Raw genomic sequence first — 15,699 nt, forward strand, 5'->3', positions numbered from 1 at the left:
GGGGGTAAGAGATCAACCGAAGGACTTGTATGCATGCATATAAGCATAACCAATGGACATAAGACACTGGGGGGTAGGGGAGGCCAGGGGATTGTCAAGGGCGGGGGAAAGAAAAGGACACATATGTAATACCCTTTGTAATATTTTAAGCAATAAAAAAATTTAAAAAACAAACAAAACAAACAAACAAACAAAAAAAGCATTTTTATTGTTCAATTTTTGTGCCTGTGTTATTTATGAGAATAGCATTAAAAACCAGTAAACATTTCTAAAAGGAAAAGTTTTGTTTACAATGATAATAGTATTTACTAGCTTTGTTATTCAATATTATATTATGTGGTACCATGAAAATGTACCTAGCTTTGGTTTTCTTGATGTTTCTCAAATAAGACAACTTGATTGCAAGTTTTCTAATATTATATGATAGCAAAGGACATGTCACTAAAAATGAAGTTTTTTTGCAATGGTTGATTTTTAGAAAAACTTTTCAAAGATTCTATCACCACACTCTGGAAGCACAAAATGAGAGGCTTGGAATGACTGTGTAGAGCTGGAAGGAACTTAGAGGTCACCTAATCCGAGCCCTTCATTTTAGAAATGGAGCAACTGACACCCACGAGGCTGTGGGACGTGTCCAGGGCCACGCTTGGACCTGAGAGGAAGATGGATGTCTTTCATAACATTCTGTAATCATCCTGGAGGGCAAGAACCGAGCTGACACATTAGAGACAGAAAAACATGCAGCAAACATTCCCAATAACTAAATGTCAGTGGAAAGGATGTTCTGCACAAAGCAAGGTGCAGTTCGTGCTTTGTATGGAAGTTAGAAGACTGTGCAGTGTATTCACAAGAATGTTCTTAAAAATGACTGTGTCTTTACAATGACTGAGGACTAAGAAAACCAGATGTTTTTAAGCAAATTTAATGTTTTCAAAGTCTGTTAATTGGCTGATTTCTTTTTCGCACCAAAGAACAAAAATACAATAATCAAGTATAAGAAATACTTGCTTTTTAAGAAACTGTTAAAAGCAATGGGCCCAGCCTTGGCCGGTAGCTCAGTTGGTTAGAGCATCATCCCAATGTGCCAAGGTTTTGGGGCCATACCCAGTGTGGGCACATACAAGAATCAACCAATGAATGCATAAATAAGCGGGACAACTAATCAATGTCTCTCTCTCTCTCTCTCTCTCTTCCTATAATCAATAATTAAAAATATCTCTCTAATCAATAATTAAAAATCTATAATCAATCTATACTCTGTGGGGGAGCATGGGAGACTTGGTTGGAAAGTTTGTAAGGAGGAAAATTCCGAAAAAAGGATTGGGCTGAAGGCGGCCCTCCCTGTTTATCGGAATTCTGACTTAGGGGAGTTTGGCTGAAGGCGGCCACTCCTAATTGTTCCTTGACCTGTGCACGTGTGGACCCTCGGGTGTTTACCAGACTCTTTATGCTTAACCTTTAGGTGCCCTTGCTTAAAGGCCACTGCAGACACAAGTGTCCTCCCAAGAATGCTAACCCTACTGATTGTATCTAAAGGATAAACTTTACCTCAAACTGCTAGTACAGTAAAAGCCTGAAGAGGCAGGCTAACGAGGCTGTTTGGTTCCTGTAGCCAAGCAGTCCCTCAGGCCTCTCTTTCACAGCAATCGTGTGTCAGAGTAATCGTTCATCCATCACTCAGGGTCTGCTGATCAGCCCCAGCAACACTCAATCAAAATCTATAATCAATAATTAAAAATTTATCCAATCAATTATCCTATGTAATAAAAGCTGAATATGCTAAGTGTCTGGTCGTCTGGTCATCCGTTCAACCAATCAAAGCATAATATGCTAATGACATGCTAAGGCCGCTCAACCAGTTGCTATGACATGCACTGACCATTTCAAATGTTACTAAATTATTCTCCGCCCTCAGCCTGGGGAAAAGAGATTCTGAGTGAGCTCGAGAAGGCTGCCAGCAGAGGACAGCATCGCACAAGGGGCAGGAGGAAACTGCGGCCTGGCTAGCACCGCCTCATCCCGGGGAGGTTGCCAGGGACGAGAGGAAAAAGACAACAGTGGGGCAGCTTCCCTGGAGTGTTAGAAATGGAAGTCAGAAAACTGCAGAGAGAAATGGCAGCCATTTGAATAAACATTTAATTTAAGAAGTTTATAGGTGGAATGTGATAGACAAATGTGATGCTATGGTGACTGATTTCTGACGCGAAAATTTGCAAATAACTGTGGTCTGTTCAATGCAAGGGTGCTTGTAGATATGACAGGATACCATATGTGGAATGGATCATTGTTTTGGAAAATTCCAGACTTATGGCCTCATAGAATAAAAGACTGGGACTTAGAGCTTTAGTGCCTTGTTCAGCCCCCCCAACTTCCCCTCAAGGCAGGAGCTCTGGGTCAGCAGCAGATGGACAAATGAGCCTGCTGGAGGCTAAAGCCAACAGCAGTTAACATATTAATGCAAAAAGAAAACACTAGAAGGTCAATGGACTTTGATATTCAGCAGGGCTGAAAAATCAGCATAATACTGCCCTGCTGTGGGCTCAATGGCTCAAGGCAATTTCCTAACCTGATAATCTTTATACTGTTTACCAAACTTCACCTTTGGTCTGCCTATATGCATTACTAAAGGGCAAATGTGTATTCAAGTAAATAAAAAGCGGACCAGGCGAGAAGTTGAGAAGTCGGTGTGCCTCTTCAAGAAAGAGGTCTCCACCTGGCTCCCAATGCCTTCTAAAGTCATATTTCTTGTATAACATTTTCATTTGTGCATCAGCCCCTCCTTCAGATCCTGAACCCCGCCGCCAAGGTTGTGGGGGCAGGGGGAGAAGGGGCTGGAGAGATCATATTGTTTTTTAAAAAAGGAAAAAGCCAGAGAATGGCTGGCTGAGATGAGTGGGGTAGAATAAAGAAAAGGGACACAGAGAGTGCAGAGGGATGCTCGTTTTGGCAGAGCAAGTTGACAAGACTCACTAATTCGAATATGGGCAAAGGATAGACTTATGAGTGATTTTTCATTCCCTCTGTGCTTTTCTGTGTTTCCAAAGTTCTGCACTGAGCACTTCTGAAATTAGGGAGAAAGCTAAATAGTTCATGTTATCTTTGTAAACACTTCAAGGATAGGAGTCAAGATACCTTCTGTCCTGGGTTGCCAATCTCGTCCATCACCACTCGGATCTCCTCCTTCTTTAACCAATATGGAATGACTGCAGCCATCATCTTGATCAAACTCCTGCAATATCATAAAATAGGAACTCAGTTATTCAGTGTGCTACTTTTTTGGGGGGGGAGGGGGGCAGAGTGAATGTTGACTTTTCTAGGCTAAAGTTTCACACTGCGGATTCCTTTTAAATAAAGTATTTAGGACTAAAATAATGGGAAAGTGTCTGCCCCCAAGAGCACCAAGCTCAGACAGACATGGATGTGATTAATTACATAATCAAAAATGACGATCAAAGCCGAAATCACATAGACACATAGAAATTCAATATTTTATACTTTATCATGTCGGCACCAGGCTTCTAAGCTGCTACAAATTCCATCTGGGTGGGTAACTGGAAAAAAATCCTTTGGCCGCAGTCACAGTGAGCAACCCCAAAGGAAATGGTCTTTTCCATCTGCCTCCTTGGGGCATCATTTACAAATGCGGAGGGTGGAAATCCCTGCCCCATATGGAAGCTGCCCGAAGGACTCTAGACTGAAAGGAGGCAGCAAAGCCGATTAAAGTTTCACTCGGCCAGCTTTCTGATCCAATCATGGCACGTCTCCTTTTTACCCTCTAGGAAATAATCATTATGCTGAAAAACATGTTTGAGAACCAACTTGACTTATAAAAAGTTCTCCAAACTCTCTAAAGAAGAAACGCTCTCTTGTTGGAATTCACCGATATGGGTAGGTTCCCTCATAGAAGTACTTGCTGGTGATTTTGCCCTTTTTAATGCCTAGAACAGTGACAGATGCAAGTAGTAGTTACAATATCCCATCACAAGCTGGATACGATCATTAGCTCCCTGGCTTCTCTGACCCGGGTGACCAGCTATGTAAGGAGACTGTTGGATGAAAAGGCTTAGCCCTGCATGCAGGTGCCTGTCGGACAGGCAGGCAGAGTATCGCAAAGCTCTGTCATTCATTACTTGCCAAGGGAGCCTTTTTATTTTCTCACTTTGTTCATTTAAATTATCATAGAAAATGATGAAAGTAAAACCCTTATTTATACTGCTACTAACAATATTTTAGGTCTTCAACCATAATAATTTAGTTGCTATACCTTACTTTGATGCAACAAGTCATGCTTTTAAAAGTATTTTCTTAGCAGGTGGGAGACCTGTACTGGCTCACCCTGGTCCTAGACTATTGTCAATTTCACTGCTCACCCTTCTCTGCATTTCAAAAACCCTACCACTATCTGGCAAATTTCTTCTTCCTCCCATCCAATTACAAAGGGGGGAGGGAGATCCTATTTTTAGAATATATGGAAATACACAATAGTCTTTTTTTAAAAGCAGAAGAAAAATCACCCATAATCCTACAAATAAAAAGCAAACGTTATCAACTGTTATTGCCATTTTAAAACATTAATTTAATTATATTTCCTTTGTCTTTTCCTAAGAATTTAAATATATAGTTGCATCCTATAATTTTATATCTTAAGATAAGCATGAATTACACAGCAATTTACTAAGCAAATGTCATTTTAATGGAATTTAAAATTTCTTTCCCTCAAAAAAATACCTACCAGGGGGTCATAACAGCCCATGAATCTTATAACATTAGCGCTATATGCTTATTAGGCAGTTTTCAATTCTTCTTATTACATACAGTGCTGGGAACATCTGTGCAATTAATACCCTAATTTTGCATTATTTATTTAAAGTAGATTCCTGGATATGGAATTATTGATCCAAAGAGTATGAAAATTTTTAAGATTTTTTTTTACACACACAGTTTTAAAAGTAAAGTTTACACTTCACCAGCTGTGCATGAGTGTGTTCCATTCCATCTTCTCCCTTATCAGTTATCATCACTTTTCATTTGTAGTGATGCAATATGTAGAATCAGTTATCTTAGTATTATTCGAATTGCATACTTTGATTAGTAGAAAAGTTGGAGATAGTTTCAGATGCTTATTGACCACTGAATTGTTTTAGTATAGATAGTCTTTGTTCAGATCCTTAGGCTACAACATTCTATGAGACCTCCAAATATTTTTCTACCATTTCACATAATTACAATGATTCAATGAAATTTTTGTGCTAAACTTTGGAAAATAGCAGTCCTCATGTGGAAGTGTTAAAGATACAAGTGGTTCTCACGCCAGGTTTCTGTATTGATTAATGGGCTGTGATCAGCCTCAACTGCTCAGTTCATCAGTAGTTGGTCCTTTAGGAAAAGCTGGAAGATGCAGAGTGTGGGAACACCTACTTACGAAATCCTTAACAATGACTAGCATTTACGCATGTAGTGCCAGACACTGTCCTATGCACCTACACATATGAACTAATTTAATCCTCACAACAGCTCTAAAGGCAGGAACTCTTTCCTTCTTTTTAAATGAGACCCAGAGAAGTGAAGTTACTTACCAGGTCACATAGCTAGCCAGTGGTATTGCCAGGAATCACACCCAGACTCAGAAGTCTGGTTCCAGACCTCTTAACAACTCTGCTTTCTTGCTACCATGAAAAGTTCAAAACAAAGAATCTCAACAAAAACCAGAAAGAAGATAAAAAATAACAATGAGCAAAAATTTTTTTAAAAGGATCCTCAAACCTAATTTATAAGTTTTGCACAGGAAAGAATGAAAAATGTGTTACCTACAAGTGCCTGACACACACAAAAAATGTCTTTTTAAAATAAACTGAGGAACCATAAGCATCGCAAACAAAGGATGTAGAGAATGATATTTACTTTGAAGGTTTTCATGGAAGTGAAGACTCCTACAGAAAGAGCTCAGAATTTTTAATTCCTTTCAGAATGCTAAATCTGAAAGACTTTAAGATGTGCTCCGGTGCCACAAGGAAGAGAACGGAAATAATGGCATTCAGTTGTGAGGGAAGGAGAGAAAATGTTAGACTAGCACATCCCAGACACACATGGATTTCATAAACCATTGACAACAATGCAGGAGGTGACGACAGGCTAGAAATAGGACAGCATTCTCATCTACAAACAGCAGAATGCTAAACACACAAAAGAGAAAGAGGCATAGAAATCATACATAATTAAATTTAGAAAGAAGATTCTTCTTAGATGAAAAAAGATTGGGAGAGTCTATAAAGAGCTTCTAGGAGTGATCCTGCAAGCAAGGCAGCTGCTTCTATTTGTCAACTATAAAAACCTCTGCAGACAGCCAGAAAGAAAAGAGCTTTCACTCACAGAAAAGAAGCGAAGGATGACCTTCGGTTTTGCACTTGAAACCCCAGGGAAAGCGCTAGGGAAGAAAAGGCAAGTTCAACAGTGAAAGAGTCTGTTTCTCAGAAATGAGTTCAGAGTTACTTTAATCACAATAAGAAAAAATATAGAAGGAAAATTCAATAAACATTTTAAAGTTGCACACAAAAAAGGGTAATACCATAAATGGATTTTTTGGCCTTTTCAAAAAGAAAATTGCTTAAATATACCATAAAATATTAAAAGTAGCCCAGCCAGCGTGGCTCAGTGGTTGAGTGTCAACCTAGGAACCAAGAGGTCATGGTTCAATTCCTGGTCAGGGCACATGCCCAGGTTGCGGGCTGGATCCCCAGTAGGGGGTGTGCAGGAGGCAGCTAATCAAAGATTCTCTCTCATCATTGATGTTTCTCTCTCTCTCTCCCTCTCCTTTCCTCTCTGAAATCAATACAAATATTTTTAAAAAATTAAACGTAAACCTGTTTTGTTTATCAATTTCTAATCCATGACATTTTCAAGATTGGTCTCTAGGTATTTTATGTTAGGTCTGATCAACTAATTGAATCGGTACCCCTCCCCTGGGAACTGACCTTTAGGCCACTTCACAATGGGCATTCCACTTGCTTAGACCACATTCCACTTGCTAAGACCATGAGCTCTCCCCTCCGGACTTTCCCAGAATCCAGACCTGCACAGATAATTCTCCGCCCAGAAAAAGCCTGCCTGCAGTCCTTAAAACCTCTGACTCCCCACCTTTGGGGACTGGCGCCATTTTGGGGCTCAGCCCATCTGGGTATCCAGATGACCTAATAAATTCATAATCCCTTACCACTTTGGCCACGTGCATTCCTCCTTGGGTGACCCTAACATTTTATTTCAATTACTATGTTATATTAGTAACCAAAACCAATGCAACCTTCAGTTCTGAGACAAAATCCACCACATAGCAGGTTTTCTCAGCCTCAGTGCTATTGACATTTGTGGCTGGTTAGCTCCTTGCTGTGGGACCTGCCTTGTGCATTGCAGATAGTTAGCAACATCCCTGGCCTCTACCCACTACATGCCAGTAGCGCCTCCACCCCAGTTGTGACATCAAAAATGTCTCTAAACATTGCCCAATGCCCCCCGGGGGACAAATCACTCCCTCTTGAGAACCACTGTACTGAAGGAACTTTAAAAAGAAATACTCTAACCTGTTTAGAAAAGTTATAAATGAACAAAGCTAAAATATTCATGTAGTATTAAAATAAAAGTTTCCATTCTACCTCATCCCATCCCATGTCCCAGAGGAATCCTTATTTAACCATTTCTGTATTTTAATTTTTAATCAGTGCAAACAAATTGAGCTCATCCTTTTAATTTTCATCAAGTTTTACATTCTAGTCCAAGAAAACTGTGCTTTTACAAGCCTTTAACCATCACCCTACTCCATGCTTTACCCTCCCTGCCCTTCCCGCCCGCCTCAGTTAGCAGTCTGTTTGCTAAGTCCCCCCATACAAATTCCTGTGCCTTTACTTACACAACAACATCCCCATACACAACACATAGTATTGTTGTGGGTTTTTCTTTTTGATGCAAATGGTATCACACGCTACACATAAATTTAACCAAGGCATAGTTTTCTGCAGTATGGATATACCATAGTGGGTTTTTCTTTGCTTATTTTAATTTGTATCAAGCTTGACATGTGTTTTTTTTTTAAGTTGACATTATTAAAAAGTCAGATAATGGTAAGAGACTTATATCAAAAAGGTCATCAGTTTGCTTACCCACCCTTCCCAGGCTTTAACCTTTTCTTTTGGTATTTTCTTCCATATTTCTAGAAAACATTTATTCTGCTATCTCTCGAGAAAGCAAAATGAGACATTATCTACTGACTTATTGTTATCATAGTTGACAATAAAAATATGCATAGTGAAATGGAATAAATACTTATCTATCAGCAATTACTTTAAATGCAAATGGATTAAATGCTCCAATCAAAAGACATATGATGGCTGAATGAAGTACAAAACAAGACCCTTACACATGCTGTCTACGGAGACTCACTTCAGGTCAAAAGACACACACAGACTGAAAGGACAGGGGTGGGAAAAGACACTTTATGAAAAAGAAGTAGCTAGGGTAGCAATACTTACACCAGACAAAACAGACTTTAAAACAAAGGCTATAACAAAGAACCCAGCAATTCCACGTCTGGGTATTTATTCAAAGAAACCCAAAACACTAAATGAAAAAGACATATGAACCTCTATGTTTACTGCAGCATTATTTATAGATATAGAAGCAACCTAAGTGTCAATCAATAGATGAATAGCTAAAGAAGTGATGCATATGTACAATGAAACATGATTCAGCCATAAAAAGAAATGAAATCTTGCCATCTGCAACAACATGGATGGACCTAGAGCAGTGATGGCGAACCTTTTGAGCTCGGCGTGTCAGCATTTTGGAAAATCCTAACTTAACTCTGGTGCCGTGTCACATATAGAAATTTTTTGATATTTGCAACCATAGTAAAACAAAGACTTATATTTTTGATATTTATTTTATATATTTAAATGCCATTTAACAAAGAAAAATCAACCAAAAAAATGAGTTCGCGTGTCACCTCTGACACGTGTGTCATAGGTTCGCCATCACTGACCTAGAGTGTACTGTGATGAGTAAAATAAGTCAAACTGAGAAAGACAAATACCATTTGATTTCACTTACATTGGAATCTAAAAAACAAAATAAACAAGCAGACCTGAAACAGAACGTTTTGATGGTTGTGGGGGATGGTTAAAAAGAGGGGGAGATTAAGATGTATAAATTGCCAGTTATAAAAAGTCACAGGGCGGTAAAGTACAATATAGGGAATAGTCAGTAATAGTGTAATAACTGTGTATGGTGTCAGATGGGTGTGAGATATATCAGGGTGATCACTTCATAAGTTATATGATGTCTAATCACTGGGTTGTACACCTGAAACGATGCAATATTGTATGTCAACTCTAATTGAAAAAAAAACAAACACATTTTTTTAAAGGGTGAAAAAGTTCCCTGGCCGGTGGCTCAGTTGGTTGCAGAATTGGCTCATACACCAAAAGGCTGCGAGTTCAATTCCCAGTCAGGCACTGACCTACATTTCAGGTTCCATCCCTGCGCAGGGGCGCAACTGATCGATGTTCCTCTTTCATATCAGTGTTTCTCTCTCTCTCCCTCTTTCCCTTCCTCGCTCTCTAAAAATCAATAAAAAGAGATGCTCAGGTGAGGATTTAAAAAAAAAGGGTGGAAAAAGTAAGCCAAGTTTTTTAACTAGCAGAAAAATATTTGTGAATCATATATCCAGAATATATAAAGAATTCTTTAAACCCAAAAATAAGAAAATGAACAATCCAATTAGAAAATGGACAAAAGACTTAGATGATTCATGCTGATGGCAAAGAAACACATGAAAAAATGTTCAGCATTGGTTATTAGGGAATACAAATTAAAACTACAATGTGACACCACCTACAGTTATCAGATGGTTAAAATAAAAAATACTGACAGTACCAAATGTTGACAAAGGTGCAAAGAAACTGGATCTCTTATTTATTGCTGGAGGGAAGATAAAATAGGAGAGTCACTCTGGAAAATTGTTTGGCTTTTTTTTTTAAAGTTAAACATACATTACATATATATGATCTAATAATTGGACTCCTGAGCATGAATCCTAGAGAAATGAAAACATATGTGTGTACAGAAATCTGTACACGAATGTTCATAGTAGTTTTATTTGTAATAGCTCCAAACTGGAAACAACCCAAATGTCTTTCAATGGGCGAATGGCTAAATAAACTGGGGGACATCTGTATCACAGAATATTACTTAGTCATCCAAAGAAACTATTGACACACACAGCTTGGATCTATCAGCATATATTCATTAAGCTGAATAGAAAAATCCAATCTCAAAAGTTTACATATATGATAATTTCATTTATATGACATTTCTGAAATGAAAATAAACTATAGATATGGAGAACAGATCAGTGGTTGCCAGGAGTTACAGAAGAGGGGTGTGTGTGTGTGTGTGTGTGTGTGTTTATAAAGATGGTAGTAGAGGGAATTACTTGTGGTGACAAAACAGTTTTATATTTTGATTGTGGTGATTCACAAGATAAAATGTCATAGAACACTGCACACAGACATACACAAACAGAAAAAAAGAGAAAGGCATGCATGCAAAGACTAGTGAAATCCAAGTAAGGTCTGTAGTCTAGTTAATTGCATTGTGTCAGTGTCATTTTCCTAGTTTTGACAATGTATAAAGTTATAACTATAGTTCTCACTGGGGGAAGTTGGTGAAGGACATGAAAGACCACTATGTATAAGTTCTTGTGAATCTATAATTATTTCAAAATAAAAGGTTAACATTTTTTTTCTGTTTTTCATTGTCTTTGTTGTTTGGGGATGATTTTTGAAAGGAGAAAGGGACTGAAACGTGTTTACTCCACCATCTCCAAAACTCATTATTATTTTTAAATAATATAGTCCATACCTCATTAAATTTTAAAAATAAACAATTTTGTAGACATATTTTTTCTGATCAATAAAATACTGAGTAGTAATATTTTTAACTCTTTGGGCTATGTTAATTTTTATAAAAACTCAAAAGGTACAAATAAGGATACTGTGTAAAGTACGTCTCTAATTCTCTCCCCATAGACAACCACTGTTGGTAATTTGTTGTAAATCTTGGGTACCATTCCACAGATTCCTATGGATCACAGTGTGTGTTACTTGTACTGTCACTATAGTAATAGGAACTTTTGGTGGAGACATTCATCACAGGCAATGGGTGACAGCTAGAGACAAGAGGAGGCATTTGACACGATCAAATTCATGATCTTCTCTTTTTCCACATTAACATCCATAAAGACAAGCCACACTTTATTATTTAGTGTGGGTGCCACAATATTTTGTGGTATTAGATACACACACATACACACTCAATGCAGGAGACTAAGAGTTGACTAGCTAATTACTGCTCTGAGATTAAACTCCAAGAACACTGTCTTATTTATTGTGTTGTAAATTTCTGTATGATTACATTAAAATATAATTGTAGAAAAAATGCAGAAGATGGCGGCATAGGTAAACACCGCAGACTGCTCTTATTTATTAATTTCTGTATGATTACATTAAAATATAATTGTAATTGTTATAAAATATTCAAGCAACACAAATGAAGCAATGAAGCAGGTATCCATTCTTCATTGGCTGTTTCTTTAAAGAGAGCATCTTACCTCACTGCTGCTGATGCTTTGCAAGAGTATATTTTGGTTTTGGGTAACTGTCATATTGGTTGGAGAAGAATTTGTATCATGACAAATGTCAAGCAATGATTCAGCATGTTCGTCTGCCAAAAGAAACATAATGTGTTTTGATAAGACTCATCTCAATTTTACAGGAAGATTTAGTTCTTGGTTCTAACAGCAGTTCCATTTTGTTAAAGATTTTTCTAAGATAGTGATCTGGGATCCTGATGGAGTTTCAGGGGATAATTTTCACAGAAAGAGATGTGAGGACAACATGAATCCACAGAATAAATGAGGTTTTGTTTGTTGTTGTTTTTTTAAAATTAGGTAAAATTGCCAAGTGAAACCACTAACAATGGGCTGGAAATTACATTTGCTTTATAGTTTCCAAAGAGAAAAACATTTAGCTACTGTGAGCACACGTCCTGTCTAGCACTGAAGCCACATTAAATTGGCAAGGTTTGAACACCCATCAGTGAACTCCCCGTTAGCTCCTGAGGGGCACTGTTCTCATATTCAAATAAGCATGGGCTCTTGAATGACAACGTCTTCCTCTTCCAATGGCTCTTCCATTTATCTTTGTAACTGAAACAAGATTGAACAAGTGATCTATACTCAGACCCTCTATTTCTTCATCATATTTTCCTTCTTTACTCTTTGCAAATTATCTTCTGCCTCTCTCCTGCTATTGAAAGTTCCCACTTACTACCATATCTGCTTTGTAAGCTCTTTTCTAATTTGATGTTGTTTTCATTTATTCCTCTTGAAACTCTCTCCCAATTCTCCTATGTGCACACCACTCTCTAGCGGTGGGTGCACCTCCTCATCTCAGGCCCCCCGCAATTTTCTCCCCATCATCAATCATTCAATGATCTTGTCCACTCTCAGGTCCTTATGATCTCTGTTGTGTAGAGAACTCCAGGACTAATATATCAACCCATGCTTTCCCAGAAGCCCTATCCTACAGAAAATTGCTACTTGAAAGTGCCCAGATTCCATCAGTACAATTTTTTTTAGAACACATTACCTTCAGTATCCTCACAAAGCCAGTGTTCTTCTAGTTTGTTGATTGTATTCTCATCTCCCCAGATCCCAGGGCTGAACCTTTGAAATCATGTTTGACTCAACTTTTGTCTTTGTGTCTTCACTATCAACTTTACATCACCAAGTTCTGTGAATTCTTCTTTCACAATAAACGCACCACATCCAGCACCTCCCAGACCACTACAACACCTTGCCCAAGGACTCTTTTCCTGGTTCTTTCCACCATATACTTTCTTAATAGAGTTCCCTGCCATGAGTCTCTTTCTTTGAATCCATCCTACACAATAAGAACAGGTTAATTTTCCAAAAACATGGCTTCCATCATTCTCTGGTTCAAAATTCTTTAGGGATTCTATTTTATTGGGGGAAAAAGGGATAGCCTTAGCTTTACATTTAAGGGGTCCTCAATGGACACACCTTCTTTATGCATCTGACGTTATGTATTCATTTTCCCTGACATGAACTTTCAATCTGGACTCCTGTTTGGCCCTGAGATGACCATGCTCCCTTACAGCCTGGTGCCTCTGCTCCACAAAATCAAATCCCATCATGTTTTAAGGACTGGACTGAGTCTCAACTCTTCCATGAGACCCTCTTAGGTATACCCCTGTTTCCTGACCAGACGCATCAAACAAAAAGTCCATCCTATCTAATAAAAGAGAAACATGGTAATTAGCAGTACCTCCGATACCCTTCCCATTGGCTAATCAGGGCGATATGCAAATTGACTGCCAGCCAAGATGGCGGCCAGCAGCCAGGCAGCTTGAAGCTAACGGGAGGCTTGCTTGCTTCAGATATATATTGTAATTGTTATTATATAATATACAAGCAACACAAATGAAGTAGATGAAGTATCCATTCTTCATTGGCTGTTTCTTTAAAGAGAGCATCTTACCTCACTGCTGCTGATGCTTTGCAAGAGTATATTTTGGTTTTGGGTAACTGTCATATTGGTTGGAGAAGAATTTGTATCATGACAAATGTCAAGCAATGATTCAGCATGTTCGTCTGCCAAAAGAAACATAATGTGTTTTGATAAGACTCATCTCAATTTTACAGGAAGATTTAGTTCTTGGTTCTAACAGCAGTTCCATTTTGTTAAAGATTTTTCTAAGATAGTGATCTGGGATCCTGATGGAGTTTCAGGGGATAATTTTCACAGAAAGAGATGTGAGGACAACATGAATCCACAGAATAAATGAGGTTTTGTTTGTTGTTGTTTTTTTAAAATTAGGTAAAATTGCCAAGTGAAACCACTAACAATGGGCTGGAAATTACATTTGCTTTATAGTTTCCAAAGAGAAAAACATTTAGCTACTGTGAGCACACGTCCTGTCTAGCACTGAAGCCACATTAAATTGGCAAGGTTTGAACACCCATCAGTGAACTCCCCGTTAGCTCCTGAGGGGCACTGTTCTCATATTCAAATAAGCATGGGCTCTTGAATGACAACGTCTTCCTCTTCCAATGGCTCTTCCATTTATCTTTGTAACTGAAACAAGATTGAACAAGTGATCTATACTCAGACCCTCTATTTCTTCATCATATTTTCCTTCTTTACTCTTTGCAATTTATCTTCTGCCTCTCTCCTGCTATTGAAAGTTCCCACTTACTACCATATCTGCTTTGTAAGCTCTTTTCTAATTTGATGTTGTTTTCATTTATTCCTCTTGCAACTCTCTCCCAATTCTCCTATGTGCACACCACTCTCTAGCGGTGGGTGCACCTCCTCATCTCAGGCCCCCCGCAATTTTCTCCCCATCATCAATCATTCAATGATCTTGTCCACTCTCAGGTCCTTATGATCTCTGTTGTGTAGAGAACTCCAGGACTAATATATCAACCCATGCTTTCCCAGAAGCCCTATCCTACAGAAAATTGCTACTTGAAAGTGCCCAGATTCCATCAGTACAATTTTTTTTAGAACACATTACCTTCAGTATCCTCACAAAGCCAGTGTTCTTCTAGTTTGTTGATTGTATTCTCATCTCCCCAGATCCCAGGGCTGAACCTTTGAAATCATGTTTGACTCAACTTTTGTCTTTGTGTCTTCACTATCAACTTTACATCACCAAGTTCTGTGAATTCTTCTTTCACAATAAACGCACCACATCCAGCACCTCCCAGACCACTACAACACCTTGCCCAAGGACTCTTTTCCTGGTTCTTTCCACCATATACTTTCTTAATAGAGTTCCCTGCCATGAGTCTCTTTCTTTGAATCCATCCTACACAATAAGAACAGGTTAATTTTCCAAAAACATGGCTTCCATCATTCTCTGGTTCAAAATTCTTTAGGGATTCTATTTTATTGGGGGAAAAAGGGATAGCCTTAGCTTTACATTTAAGGGGTCCTCAATGGACACACCTTCTTTATGCATCTGACGTTATGTATTCATTTTCCCTGACATGAACTTTCAATCTGGACTCCTGTTTGGCCCTGAGATGACCATGCTCCCTTACAGCCTGGTGCCTCTGCTCCACAAAATCAAATCCCATCATGTTTTAAGGACTGGACTGAGTCTCAACTCTTCCATGAGACCCTCTTAGGTATACCCCTGTTTCCTGACCAGACGCATCAAACAAAAAGTCCATCCTATCTAATAAAAGAGAAACATGGTAATTAGCAGTACCTCCGATACCCTTCCCATTGGCTAATCAGGGCGATATGCAAATTGACTGCCAGCCAAGATGGCGGCCAGCAGCCAGGCAGCTTGAAGCTAACGGGAGGCTTGCTTGCTTCAGTGACAGAGGAAGACAACGTTCCCCGCCTGCGGCTGCTGGCCTCTGAACTTGTAGTTTGAAACATTGTTACAAATATAGAAGCTAAACAAAACCCCAGAAACCTGCTTTCAGCCAGCTGGGATCTCAGAGCTGGAGTTAAAACAGTGTTTCAATTATAGAACCCAAACAAACCAGATACCTGCTTTCAGCAGCCGAGGCCTCAGAGCTGGAGCCAAGCCTCAGAGCTAAAGCTGGCCCAGAAT

The 15,699-nt window shown here is 38.8% G+C and overlaps 1 protein-coding gene across 1 annotated transcript in view; it reads right to left on the bottom strand.

Annotated features, from left to right (window-relative positions):
- The window catches only part of MAP3K19 (mitogen-activated protein kinase kinase kinase 19), a 59,892-nt gene that overhangs the window by 21,302 nt on the left and 22,891 nt on the right, over positions 1-15,699 (bottom strand). The window contains exons 6-7 of the mRNA XM_005868866.2: positions 13,608-13,720; positions 3,133-3,229 (exon numbers count right to left, since the gene is read on the bottom strand). Coding sequence (XP_005868928.2) covers positions 3,133-3,229; positions 13,608-13,720 — 210 coding nt within the window. The remainder of the gene's footprint in view (positions 1-3,132; positions 3,230-13,607; positions 13,721-15,699) is intronic.

This window comes from Myotis brandtii, unplaced genomic scaffold, assembly GCF_000412655.1.
Source record: "Myotis brandtii unplaced genomic scaffold, ASM41265v1 scaffold278, whole genome shotgun sequence".
NCBI lineage: Eukaryota > Metazoa > Chordata > Mammalia > Chiroptera > Vespertilionidae > Myotis > Myotis brandtii.